Source organism: Lepidochelys kempii, chromosome 10 (assembly GCF_965140265.1).
Source record: "Lepidochelys kempii isolate rLepKem1 chromosome 10, rLepKem1.hap2, whole genome shotgun sequence".
NCBI lineage: Eukaryota > Metazoa > Chordata > Testudines > Cheloniidae > Lepidochelys > Lepidochelys kempii.
The window spans coordinates 81,521,739-81,535,347 of NC_133265.1; the positions used below are offsets into that span (position 1 = coordinate 81,521,739).

At 43.3% G+C, this 13,609-nt stretch overlaps 1 protein-coding gene across 3 annotated transcripts in view; it reads left to right on the top strand.

The window, feature by feature from the left end:
* Positions 1–1,069: 1,069 nt before the first annotated feature.
* The window catches only part of CORO2B (coronin 2B), a 142,229-nt gene continuing 129,689 nt past the window's right edge, over positions 1,070–13,609 (top strand). For all 3 annotated transcript variants that reach the window (XM_073304471.1, XM_073304470.1, XM_073304468.1), the window contains exon 1: positions 1,070–1,355. Coding sequence is in view for 1 of the 3 variants with exons in the window: in XM_073304468.1 (XP_073160569.1) it covers positions 1,341–1,355 (15 nt within the window). In the remaining 2 variants the exon portion in view is untranslated. The remainder of the gene's footprint in view (positions 1,356–13,609) is intronic.

The window sequence follows — 13,609 nt, forward strand, 5'->3', positions numbered from 1 at the left end:
ACCGTAACACTCCCTCTTATTGATCACTATAAGCTTTACATAAATCACAAGTCACCAGTTAAGGTGGCCATGTGGGAATTGACTGTCATAGTTAATGATGTCTGGTCACAGACATTGGTTATTGTTTTCATCTATTTGTGTTCTGAATCAAATCTAAGTAGCAAAAAAAAAAAAAAAAGCCTAAAAGGTAGGCTTGGCAGAATTCAGGGTTTTTTAATGAGATAATTTTGAGGGCTGACATACATGTTTAAGCACTTTTAAATTTTTGATTTAAATGTTCAGAGTTGTGGGAAGTTCCAGGGCAGTCAGACAATAATTACTTAAATGACAGTCAATTGAGATTCAAAAAGTTAAAGGTTTATAACTGCCAAAACATAAATTGTCAACCTCACATATCAAAACATGCCAAGTAAATATCTTCAAACCAAACTCTAAGTTCTCAAACAGCATTTTTCTTACTTTGCCTCGCTGTAACTTTTGATTATTAATGGATGGAAATATTCTTTAGCTGCTTTGCATGGGTATGGGGTGAAGTCGACATTTACCCATTAAAAATGAATCCTTCCAAGCCTGCTAAGAGGCCATAACAATACAATCCTCACATTTAATCTGTTGCATTAATAATTAAATGGTGACATGACTTTCTTTGAGTCAGTTTAGTGGCTGCGGCATGTGCTGGACTTATCCTTCCATGCATCTGTTCATAAGGGGCCCATTGTCCTAGTCTCTTAGAGACCCAGTGGCAGGAATGACACGCCCGCCGCAAACCATCTTTAAGAAGTTCAGCAGGTGTCTCCCCATGTCCTGTCCCCTGGCATTGGGAAGTTCTGTGCTCTTCACAGAGTCAAAGAAAAGGGCCTTTCCCCCTTGACGCTGAATGGCAGCGAGTTCCCTTCTGCACTGTGCACCACCACCGTCAATCGCTGCTTCTTTCCCCCATTCCCTTCAGTTTCCTTGGCTGTTCCCCCCACTTTTTCCCTCCCTTCCTGTCTGCAGAGAAGGAGGCTCATCCATTATAAATGCACACGCTGACATCACTGCAGCCATCAGTGCAAGGACAGCTTCATCAGCCTGCCTGGGAGGGAGGGCGCGAGGGAGGAGGCGAAGGAGGAGGAGGGCTGGTCCCTAGCTCTTCCTGTAACCACTGACGCCGATTCCTCTGCAGGGGGAGGAAAAAAAGGAAAGGAAAAAAAAAAAACCCAACCCAAAAAAAAAAACAAAAAAAACCCCCAAACCCCAACAGCCCCAGCAGCAGCGTCACTCAGGCAAAGCGTCCCCTGCCTGGTCTGCTTTGCCCGCTTCCACCGCGGAGCCCGCTCACTCGGCCCCACCGCTCCTGCATGACGGTCACCAAGGTAAGGAGCTGCCCGGGCCAGCTGGGGCGTCTCTCGCGCGGCTCTGCCCGGGGCCAGGGCAGGCTCCGGGCGCTGCCGCGGGGACGCGGCTGGCTCCCGGCCCTGGCCCCTCCGCGCCGCCAAGCCGGGGCGGGGGTGGGGGGGGCGGTCGTTATTCCAGCCCCCGGGGGAAGGGGGAAGCCGCTTTGCACCCGCACCCCGCGATTGCTTCCTCGCCTAATCAGCTTCAGCGCGTGCTGCATTTTTAACCCGTGGAGAGCTGGCCCTGCGGTGGCCCGCTGGCTTTCCAGCGGGGAGGACCCTGCTTGGCTCCTGCTTCCCTTCCTGGCTTAGGAACAGGGGCGAGGGATCACTTGAGAGCCTTCTGCCTTGGGCTAGTAGGGAGAGCTACAAAAAACCCTTTGGGGGGTGGGGGGAAAGCAACGCAGTCTGCCCCCTCCAGAGCTCACCCCCCGGGCCGGGGCCGGCGAAGCGGATGTCCTTGGCCGGCGCGTCCCAGGCATCTACAGGTGGCCACCCGGCTGTTTGCAGGGACGCAAGCCTCGGTCGTGGGGCCGCTGAAATGGGACATTGGCAATAAGTGGCTAATCAAGAAACCCTGTGCGATGTCATGGGCTCGCCCTCTGCGCCCATCTCTGCAGGAAAAAGCAAACCTGCTCCAAGGGAAAAGAGCAGGGAAGTGCCCTGTGCTGGAAGTTAATTTTCTTTAATGTAAAGCTGGCTCAGCTTTACAATCTTTTATTTATCTGTGATCCTTTCGGATCTCTCTTTGGCCATAAAGTGGGGTCTCTGGTTTCCCACATTACTGCTCTAACAGGGACCAGCGTGGCTTTCTTGGCATTTTTAGTTTCATATCTACAGTGACAGTACCTGCAGTGTCTTATACCAAAGACCCAAGTACTTTTCTTTCCCGTTCACCTTGGTCCTTGGGTCTGGGCTTGAGGAAATAAATATAGAAATATAATTTAGTGTTTGTAGGGAGGAGTCAAGTGAAAAGATCTAGTTGGTGCGCTTGCTTTGTGTCAAATCAGCTTTTGTGTCTAGCGTTGTCAGCACAGGTGGCCTAGTCCTCTAGGGCCATGACTCGGCAAGTGAGCAGCCATGCATTGCGCACCTCAGCGGACCAAAGACCTACTTGGCCCAGCTGCACCAGGTCACTCCTTGTCTTTGATCTGTAGAATTAGCTGAGCAGATGCACGAATGTGTAAAGAAACAGAAATCCTGTGTGGTGAAAAGTCTTAGCAGCTACCCAAAAGCCAGAATGATCAGTTGAAGAAGGGAGATGGCCTTTAATAGGCGGGGAGGAAGGAAGTATACTGGAAAGTGCAGAGGCACATTAAAGTGGTTGTCTCTCCAGAGGGCTGCCAGCTGGAATCCTACTACAGGGCTTTGCATCATGTTTTGTTCCACGGTATTAGTTTGTGCTCCATTAATCAAAAAGCTGTAATATAGCGGAATTGTTCAGGGCGATCCCCTGACTGGAAAATCAGGATACAGTTAATGCAAAGACTTACACTCCGGAGGTACAAATGCACAACTGGGCTTCTGGTAAGGGGGTGGGGAATAACTGCTACTTCAGGCTGTGTTAACTTGAGCTTTGAGCTGCCGAACTACGTTTGACAAGCCAAAGACTTTAGAGAGTAAGGAGGCAACAGGCACACAGTTCAGATCAACATTTGTTTAACAGCTGAGGAATGAACTGACTTCTTTATGGTGTGTGGGCAGGTGTCAGAGGCCAAGCGAAGCTGTTGCCCTTTGTTCCGTTTGTGCGATGCAGGTTAGTGGAGCGTGGCTTTGAATTAATGAAAGGCAGGCGTAGTGAGCAAGCTTCCTGAAGGCTGCCGTTTTGCTGCATACGGAGCAGAAGCAAAGGGGAATGAAAGATGGGGTGGCTCCTAGGTGGGTGACAGCCGTGCCTGGGGTTCAGTGAGGTCTTATTGTTATACTGCCAGAACGCTGCTTGCTGCTTTTCATGCACAATGTCCTTGGCCTTTCTGTTCAGAGAGATGGCATTGCTCATGGATTTTATTTCTACAGCATAAAGGTATTTGGAGACAGACAGAGCTCCCGCCCCAAAAGCTTACACTCCAAATCAGAGACTAAACACAACTCCCAGAACTGACATGGGCCTAGATCAGGGGTGGGCAAACTTTTTGGCCCGAGGGCCACATTGGAGTGTGAAACTGTACGGAGGGCCAGGTAGGGAAGGTTGTGCCCCCCAAACAGCCTGGCCCCTGCCCCTATTCACCCCTCCCACTTCCCATGCCCTGACTGCCCCCCTCAGAACTCCCTCCATCCAACCCCCACCCCCCGCTCCTTGTCCCCTGACTGCCCCTCCTGGGACCCCCCACCCCAAACTGTCCCCCCCGGGATCCCACACCCTATTCAACCCCCCCTGTCCCCTGACTACCCTGACCTATCCACACCCCCGCCCCCTGATAGGCCACCCGGGACTCCCACGCCCTATCCCACCCCCGCTGTTCCCCGACCCCCCACCCCATCCAACCGCCCCCTGCTCCCTCTCCCCTGACTGCCCCCCGGGACTGCCTACCCAACCCCTTCACCGCCGCACACGTGCCGCCTCCTTACCATGCTGCTCAGAGTGGCAGGAGCTCGCAGCCCCACTGCCCATGTGGCAGCGTGACAGCGGGGGAGGGGCCGGAGGCAAGCCTCCCCGGCCAGGAGCTCAGGGGCCGGACGTGGCCCACAGGCCGTAGTTTGCCCACCTCTTGCCTAGATGCACTACATTGGACAATCCACATCACTTTCTCCTCACCTAACAAGAGAGTGATCTGCTAAGAACCAACTATTCTTCCAAACTCTGAACCATGTTGCCAGCTCTTGCATGGGTTTCTTGTGAGTCTCGCAATATATAGTGTGATTCTTAAATTCTCTGCTCCTGGAGTCAGATGAATGTGTCAGCATCTTCAGACTTGGCACTTAGCCTGCTCTATATTTTTCCAAAATCCGTTAGAAATATTAACTTATCAACTTTCTCAGAATGATGCTTTGCTAGCTTCTAAAGAAGACTAAACCAACTGCTGTGTAATGGATTCCTCCCTGAATTTTTAACCTGGAGGATCCCATCAGCTGTATTTCTAGTGGGAGGCGCTTTCTTCACTTCACACAACTTGACAGTTGCACCTTGTAAAAGAACTTAATCTTTTAAAAAAGCAATTAAAATAAGAACTTTAATCCGGCCTGGTCTATTACCATTGCTTTGAAGTTTAAGGTCTGAATAATAAACATTAAAACAAGTCATTAACATAAATGTCCATATCTTCATTTTAACAGTAAAAACTGTCTTCCCCACCTCCCTAATACGTTTATCCATTTTACAACACACGAGTCTGTGACAGCAGAATTATATACTGACAAAACGAATGGGGTCATCTGCTCACTCTGTACAGGTGTCAGAGTAGCAGCCGTGTTAGTCTGTATCCGCAAAAAGAACAGGAGTACTTGTGGCACCTTAGAGAGTAACAAATTTATTAGAGCATAAGCTTTCGTGAGCTACAGCTCACTTCAAAGCTTATGCTCTAATAAATTTGTTAGTCTCTAAGGTGCCACAAGTACTCCTGTTCTTTTTTCAGTCCATACAGTTACTCTTTGCACACAGGCCAAGCCTACTCGGATTCAGCAGTGCAGACAAGCATGCAGGTCACTAATCCCAGGAAGGAGGTTATGTCCAGGGTGGAGGTTAGATTCAGCTTGGTGAGGGAGAGTTATGGTGAATCCTCCACAGCCAAACCACCGTGCACCAAGGAACAGGCAGAAAAATTATTCCTCTTGCACTGGTTCAAGACTAAGAGGTATATGCACCAAGCCATGTTGTCCAGTTATACATGCATGTATCACAAGTGCCACCTGTCTGGTCTCCTAACCATTATTCTGGCCAAATCTTCCCTTGTGTGGAGTTGGCCAGTTCTCCAAGTTAATGCATTGGAAGAGTGAACGTGTGGCTGACTGCTGGTCTGTCTGTGTTAATTGGCAAGAACCTTTCAAATATATGGGGTCGGTCGAGCCATCCTTAATCCTCAGTCTTCAGCTGCTTACCTAGGAACAAAATAGTAGCTTTGCATCAAAAATGGAACTGCCCCTTGCAATCTTTCCCTTGTGAACTTATGTGCATCCGGAAGATCTCATCGATACGGGACCTCATCTTGACAGATAAAGAGAAATTGAACACAGAACTAAAAATTAGTGATTGCTGAGGTGCAGGTGATCAGGGCTTTATTCTGTTTGCACACAACCAATACAATTAAGTCCAAACCACTAATAAAATAGTTGGTGCTTTAAAAGGGCTAATTTCACAAAGCTGAAAACAATTGAGTCAAATGAGGTAGGAGGAAGAACATGAATACGCGAATTGAACAACTGGGAACTGTTTAAGAACATTTTTAAAATGCTCCAAAATTCACAAAAATCTTCTAGAAGGAAGACTACAGCAGTTAATAAATGAACCAGATTGGGGGGGGGGAGGAGTGAAAGCAGATAATATATATATATATAAAAAAACACAAATGGAAAAAAGGAGAAATTAATAGCAAGGAATATATATTAGAAGCTAGGAATTGTAGAAAACTGATAAGGGAAGCAAAAAGACACAAGGAGCGATCACTGGCCAGAAGAGTTAAGTACAGTTAGAAGGAGTTTAAGTACATGGAGAACAATAGGAATCCTAACAATAGTACTGATCCATTACTAGATGGAAATTGTAGAACTGTCAGTAATGCAGAAAAAGCAGAAGAATTCAGTGAATCGCTTCTGAATTTGGGGAGAAAGGCTGATAATGTATTCGTAGAAGATGACAGTAATGAAATACTGTCAGAATGGAAAGTAATTCAGGAGGATTTTTAGTAGCTGCTAAGTTAGACATCTTTTAAATCAGCAGGCCTATTTAATCTGTATCCAAGGATCCTACAAGAGCTGGCCGAGGTGCTCTCTGGACAATTAATATTGATTTTTCAATAAGTCTTGGAACACTGGGTAAGTTCCAGACGATTGGAAGAAAGGTAGTATACTACTATTTTAAAAGGATAAACAGGATGGCCCCTGTCACTAGAGGTCTGTCAGCCTGACATTGAACCCCAGACAAAATAATGGAATAATTGATATGGGATTTGATTAATAAAGAATTGAAGAAGGGTAATATAATTAATGCAAAAAATCCCATGGATTTATGGAAAATAGACCCTGTCAAACTAACTTGATATTTCTTATGAGATTACACATTTGATTGATTATGGTAATAGTGTTGATGTAATATATTTAGACTTCTGTAAGGCTTTTGACTTGGTACCATCGAACATTTGTATTTAAGAAAATAGAACATTACAAATTTAACATGGCACATATTAAATACATTAAACACTGGCCAGCTGATAGGTCTCAAAATGAATTGTAAATAAGAATCATCGTTGAACAGATATGTTTCTAGTCGTGTCTCCTGGGGATCAGTTCTAGGCCCTATGTTATTTCACATTTTTTATCAATGACCAAGAAAGCATAAAAAAACCACCAATAAAGTTTGCGGATGAGTAAATGTTTGGGGAAGCAGTGACAAGCCTCTGCTGCAGAGTGCTCTGGCTTGCTTGGTAGTTTGGGCACAAGCAAGCAACGTGCATTTTAATATGGCCAAATGTAAAATCCTATATCAAGGAACAAAGAATGTAGGCCATAAGCACATGAGGCAGGGGGGAATCTATCCTGGGAAGCAGTGACTCAGTAAAGACTTAGGGGTCATGTTAGATAATTGGCTGAACAAAAGGGATCATGTGATCCTTTGGTATATAAACAAGGGAATCCTGAAGGAATAGGGAGGTTATATTACCACTGTTTTTGGCACTGGTGTGACTGCTACTGGAATACTGTGTCCAGTTCTGGTGTCAACAATTCAAGAAGGATGGTGAGAGATTGGAGATGATTCAGGGAAGATCTACAAGAATGATTAAAGGATTGGAAAACATGCCTTAAGGGTAAGCCACGGGAACAATTTATCACAGGTTGTAGTGGATTCTCCATCACTGGAGAACTTTAAAGCAAGCTGGATGTCTTTTTTTTCCCCCCTCCCCCTTCTAAAAGATGTGCTCTAGTTCAAACAGGAATTAATTCAGGGAAGTCCCATGTCCTTCAGAAGGTCAAATCACAATGGTCCCTTCTGATATTATAAACTATGAATCAGTATTATTCATATTAAACTATGCCTTGCCTGAACTTTCTTTTTAATCCAGTAACTAAGCTTAAGACGAAAAATATTAAGTCAAGATCTATTTTAGTAACTCTTTATTTCATGTTAACCCAAAGGAGTCAAACATGCCAAGTTAAAGAGATGAGAGAATAATTTGCTGTAGTCTAATATGATCAAATACTAATTATAATGGAACCCACTTATGAACTGGGATACAAAGATGTTATTCTGGTGGTAGGAACAGGACTGTCTCTAAAAGAGAATTATATTGTAGTTTGTAATCTAGTTAAATGCAGTTCTAGAGTGACTGGGGCAAATTATGGTCTTATGGAAAAGGTGATACAGGATTCAATTAGTGATCAGTTAAAGGGTAGGAACATAATTAATGCCAGTCAACCTGGTTTTACAGAAAATAGGTTTTGTCAAATAAATTGATTCCGGTCTTTGTTTGATAAAGGTAACTGTAGACTTTTGTAAGATGTTTTGACTTAGTACTCTGAGACATTCTAATTATTGATAGTGTCTCGTGCTTTTATTTTAAAGCGCACTCTGAATAGGTCACAAATTGGCTAACTGACAGATGTCAGAATAGTTGTCCATGGGTAATCCTCATCAGATGGAGGTGGGTTTGTTGTTGTCTAATTCTTTAGTAAAGCAAAATTACAATAAAACATTAACATACTAAATCAGACATTGCTTGTTCTGGATCAGTTTCTACTCAGAAATCCTGAATAAAGATTCTGACTTGCTGACTGGAGAACCCACCTCCTCTGAGTATGTTATATTTCTAAATACCTGTCCTCTTTTGGGTGCAACGCTTGTGTACACACTTGGTGTGAAAGCGTTTCCATTACAAGAATGGTCCATATTTTACTATACCACAATTCCATAGGAGGCGGGGGTTACATTTTTCCAGTATGTGTAATATAGTCTAAGTGCTAACAATGAAAAATAAACTAAATTGTTTTTCTGTTTAAAATGCCGATCCTTTACTAGAGCATTAATGAGTATTTCAGGGGATTTCTAGGAAGCTGGCATTTTGTCAAAGATGGTTCTCTTTTTAATAATTTCCTCACCATTTTTGCATTTTCCCATGAATCTTAAATCTCATTCCCCTGAAGTATACTATTAACCAATTTAGTTAAAATAGGTACCAAAACTTACTTGAGAATTCTACAATATTCCCCAGGAAACCCCACAGGAGTTATACTGGATTTTAAATTCTTAAATACCTTTTCAACTTCCTTTACAGCAATTTGCCTGTCAAGAGCTGCCATGGCATCCTCTGAAAGCTGAGGCAGTTTCAAACTTGTCAAATATTTATTTACAAGTTCAGGATTTAGATGTTCTGAGCCTACAAAATGGAAAATGGAAAAAATTAGCAAAGATTTCAGAGATCTATCTGAATCCAGTTACTAAATCTCACTTTTTATTTCTAATCAGAGTGATGCCTGGTTTATCCTATTTCTTTTTTAACTTTCCGGCTAAAAGCCTATCAGCTCTGTTTCCCTGTCCATAATATTTTTGTTTACTATAGCTAAGTATTTGCTCAGCTTTACCTGTTTGTAACAAGTTAATCTTCCCTTTTATCTCAATTATTTTCTCACACACACTTTTAGATCCCATAGGGTTGTCTACCTTTCAAAGCAGGAAGTTCTTTAACCAAACTGTCTTCTTCAAGGAGTTCTCACTTTTCTGAGATCTGATGCTTTATTTATGAGATTCGCCCGTATTACTGCCTGTCCATAATCCCAGAGAACACTTTTGCTGATCACTTCCTTCTAAACGTTTCTGGAAATATTCTTCCAGCTCTTGAATTCTAAGAGGATCATACAACAAAGCTCTATTCAATGGCGGGCTCTTTGTTTTTCCATTGAGTCCCAATCTTCTGATCCAACATATGCAGGGGCATGGTCAAACCAAGTTATAAACAAGAATAGTTTTTGTTTTTTGTTTTTTCCTTTTTGACCAACCTAGCCAAGGTCCTAGGAACAAAAAATAATATAAATTCTGGATAAGATCCATGAGTAGCAGAATATGTATATCCCCTGACATCTGGATTCATCTCCCGCCAGATGTCCACCAGATCCTCACTTTCTAAGTGATGCGACAAATTTGCCTTTGCTCCTCTGAAATGCCTTCTATGTCCATTCGATCAATCCTAAAAAGGATTAAGCACTTCATTAAATCCCCCTGGAATATCCCCTCCCCTAACATCTCCTAAATCTCTAAAAAAACCTGATTTTAAGAAAAAGCTTGCCCTGGATTGGGAGCATATACATTGGCGAAGGTGAGAAGTTTACCTTTCAAGGACCCCTTAATTAAAATGTATCTGCCCCCTGATCTATGAGTTGTGCTGAAACAATAAAGAGATGTGTTTAGCAAAAAGTAGTGTGAGCCCTCTTCAGTTAGATTGCTCTAGTATGACACATGGTAGCTGTGTCCAAGAAGTCATCAGGTAATTGTCTGCCTGTTTCCTGTAAATAAATCTTACGAGGAAAATCCTCTGGGAGCTAAATACCCTTTTTCTTTTTGTTGGGTTGCTCATCCGCTTTACGTTAATTGTCATGACATTAACATACTCACCCGTGGTGGGTACCATGTCTACTCTCGTCCAGTACCTCACCCTTTCTTGACAGCAGCAACACCTCCCCAGGCAGATGCCAGGTCTCCATTACATTTGTGCCTCTTCCTTAAATCAGATGTTTGGGACAGAGTTCCCAACACACACACAGTCATTTTAGAACTCCCAAATTTACTGCTTTTCCTCTTTTCACACCTGTATTGTACCTGATACTGAGTCTGATTTACTGTACATTCTTCAATGGAGCCCTAGCACTTAATATACCCCTTTCTATTAAAACATGTAACAATATTTAACATCTGTTTTGTTCTCTTATCCCCATGTCCCTCCCTATGCTTTCCCTCACTGTCCCGTGCTCCCCTTTCACTGTGGGAACTGGGCTCTCCTTACATCCGCCAGGGCATCTTAGTTCCCTGTGGGAGGTGATAGAGATAAACAACCCCTGCTGGGAGTTTTATATATAAACTAGACTTCCACACTTCACAATGCTTGTGATAGTCATTCCAGAAGGGTCATGATGGAAAATTTAAAAAATAAATGAATTCAAAGACTGTATAATAATTTCATAATGTTAGATAGTATAAGATGTTAAGATTTGATAAGGCTTGGTTCTTAAATTTATTATTATACAATATATATTGCATTTGTATATAATATAGTTAGATTCTCCTCTATATTGTCTGGATAAGAATCAGTGGTGGTTCAGATCTCTCCCTTGTTGCCCTCAGAGGAGTAGCCATGTTAGTTTGTATCCACAAAAACAACAAGGAGTCTGGTGGCACCTTAAAGACTAACAGATTTATTTGGGCATAAGCTTTCGTGGGTAAAAAACCCACTTCTTCAGATGCATCTGAATAGTAGCATACATAGTAGTTAGTAGCAGCAGGGAGGTGACTTTTCCCTGGGTATATTGCGCTGGTGAGACCGATACTACAACATTGCATCCACTTCTGGTGTCAACATTTTAAAAAGGATGTTGAAAAATCAGAGAAGGTGCAGAAAAGAGCCACAACAGTGATTCAAGGACTAGAGGAAATGCCTGTTTAGCTTATAAAAAATAAAAATAAAAAACCTGAAAGGTGACTTGATTAGTGGGTAAGTAAGTTCATGGGGAGAGAAGATACTGAGATCTAAGGGGAATTTTAATCTAGCAGCAAGAACCAGTTGTAACCCACTACACTTGGATTACACAAGTACCCACTATAATTCCATTTTACTGCAGGAATAGTGAGCAGGTTCAGTCTGGTATGACAGCAGACCTCCCACCTGTGGATAACACCACAAGATAAATCTGCAAATTTGGACACTTCTGGATGCCCATACCCTGAGTTGCTCCAGTTTGGAATAAAGATACTGCAATGTAGTAAAGCTGGTCAGAATTAAAAAAAACAAAAAAAACTTCATTTACAAGAGGACAATTTGCGGGTTAAGACTCCTCAAATCTAAACGCAATCTTATTATACAAATACTGTACTGTGGAAGCGGTATCAAATATACAGATTTCTTCAGTACCAAAGTGTATCCAGGCCACAAATCCTACGCATTTAAAACACGCACCACTGCTTTGGCATTTGTCACCACACAGGCCTGAGCTGAACACACAGCAAGCACCCAGTTCTTTGAATAGGCTGCTATCCTTCTTCTTGTGGTTATAGTCTTGCGGAAATTAGTAAAAGCAGGCCTGTGAGCATCAGCCCTCAGGGTAGAGATCTTCACTTCCCCTGACAGTCCTATAAAATGTTTACCAATCATTTGGGGGTACACAAGACAAATCAGACTCCCGAAAGGGGTACAGTAGTCGGGAAAGGTGGAGAGCCACTGTACTAACTCACCCTAGAATGATCCTCCTTAGCACAGTTGGAACAGAAGAACCAGGGATTGTTTGCAATAGATTCCTCAGCAGCTGAGGGTGTTTCCTGAAATTTCAAAGAGCTATCCTGTTTTGCTGAATGCTGCCTCTTTGGAATGGCAGGTCCTTCCATTAACTTAACTGTGGCTCCTTCAAGCTGAGTTGAACGGTTTTCCATTTTCTTTGAGTCTCCCGCGGCAGAACTTGAGCTGTGGTTAGCTTCTATGGTATGGCATGAACTGCTAGGCTTAGACTGTTATTTTTTCCCCCCAGCTGCATAATCCTTCTTTGCTCTCTCTTCTTCCAAGTGGTGGATTTTGTACAGCGGTTGGAGAGTAAGATATCTTGGAAATAGCAGTAGTATCCAAATGGTCCCTCAGATGGAGCTGTGTAATCAGGGACTCATCCCAACATCTATGAATAAATTGCTTTACTGCCTGTACATTAAGGGTTTCTTGCATGCATGTCTTCTGCTCCATTACCCTTCTCAAATAGCTGTTTAATCTTCCCAAATACTTGGAGAGTATTTCCATGGACTTCTGAAAGGTCTCTAGGAATTGTGCATACACTTCATCACTGCTGGAAACAGGGCCATTCTTCTTTTCCAGCTCTATCAAACATTGTTCTGCAGGGTAGATTTCCCTCAACTGAAAGCTTCATTCACTGGAGGTGACAAGCTTTCTATTAACTTCCTGTGCCTTCCCTTGGAAGACAATTCAGGATCATTTAGTAGCTGTTATATTTCTAGCTTCCAAGTATCAAAATCTACCTCACCGTTGGTTTGTGGCAAATGGCCTGAGAAGCACTTCAGTTTGCAGGATATATATGATGGTAGGTGGCAACACCCTCTGTAGATTTTACCACATGTTCTACCAGCACTTTATTTCCCCCCTCGGGAATAGAAAATGTGGTAACAGAACTTCTCTCTAGAAGCATACTGGTCTGAAAACTGTGTGCAGCATTACCTGCCTGGTTAGTATTGATTGTACTGTCCTCTGGAATTAGGGTGACCAGATGTCCCGATTTTATAGGGACAGTCCCAATTTTTGGGTCTTCTTCTTATATAGGCTCCTGTTACCCCCCCTACCCCCATCCCGATTTTTCACATTTGCTGTCTGGTCACCCCGTCTGGAATCGCTCCTGCAATTAACGAGTTGTCATCTTTTGGACACCTGTCCTCAGAAGTGTTCGGGGAATTTCTCAGTATAATGGGAATCACATTCCATTTACCATTCAGTTTGATCTGTTTACATTTTTTCTTACCATTTGAGTTGCACACGTCTCACTACATTCTCAAGGTGCAGTACCTTGTATGGTACCTTGCATTCTCTTAAGTCCGGTTACTGTCCCTCGACGCCTGGGTCAATTCCCCATTTGTAACAGTAGGGTGAATCCCACTCAATCTAACTGAGCTGCCTGGATCAAGCTGGCAAGTTCCATGGTCACAACAATATATAATCTTCAACCACAGGATGGCGCTGTCCCTGTTTGGGTGCCACAACTTTGAAATGTGTGTAACCTATGACACCAGTGGCTCTCACACTTTATTTTTTTCCTGCGACCCACTTGAAAATCGCTGTGGGTCTCAGCGGACCACTTAATGACCTTTCCAAATGTTGTTTGTGTCATTA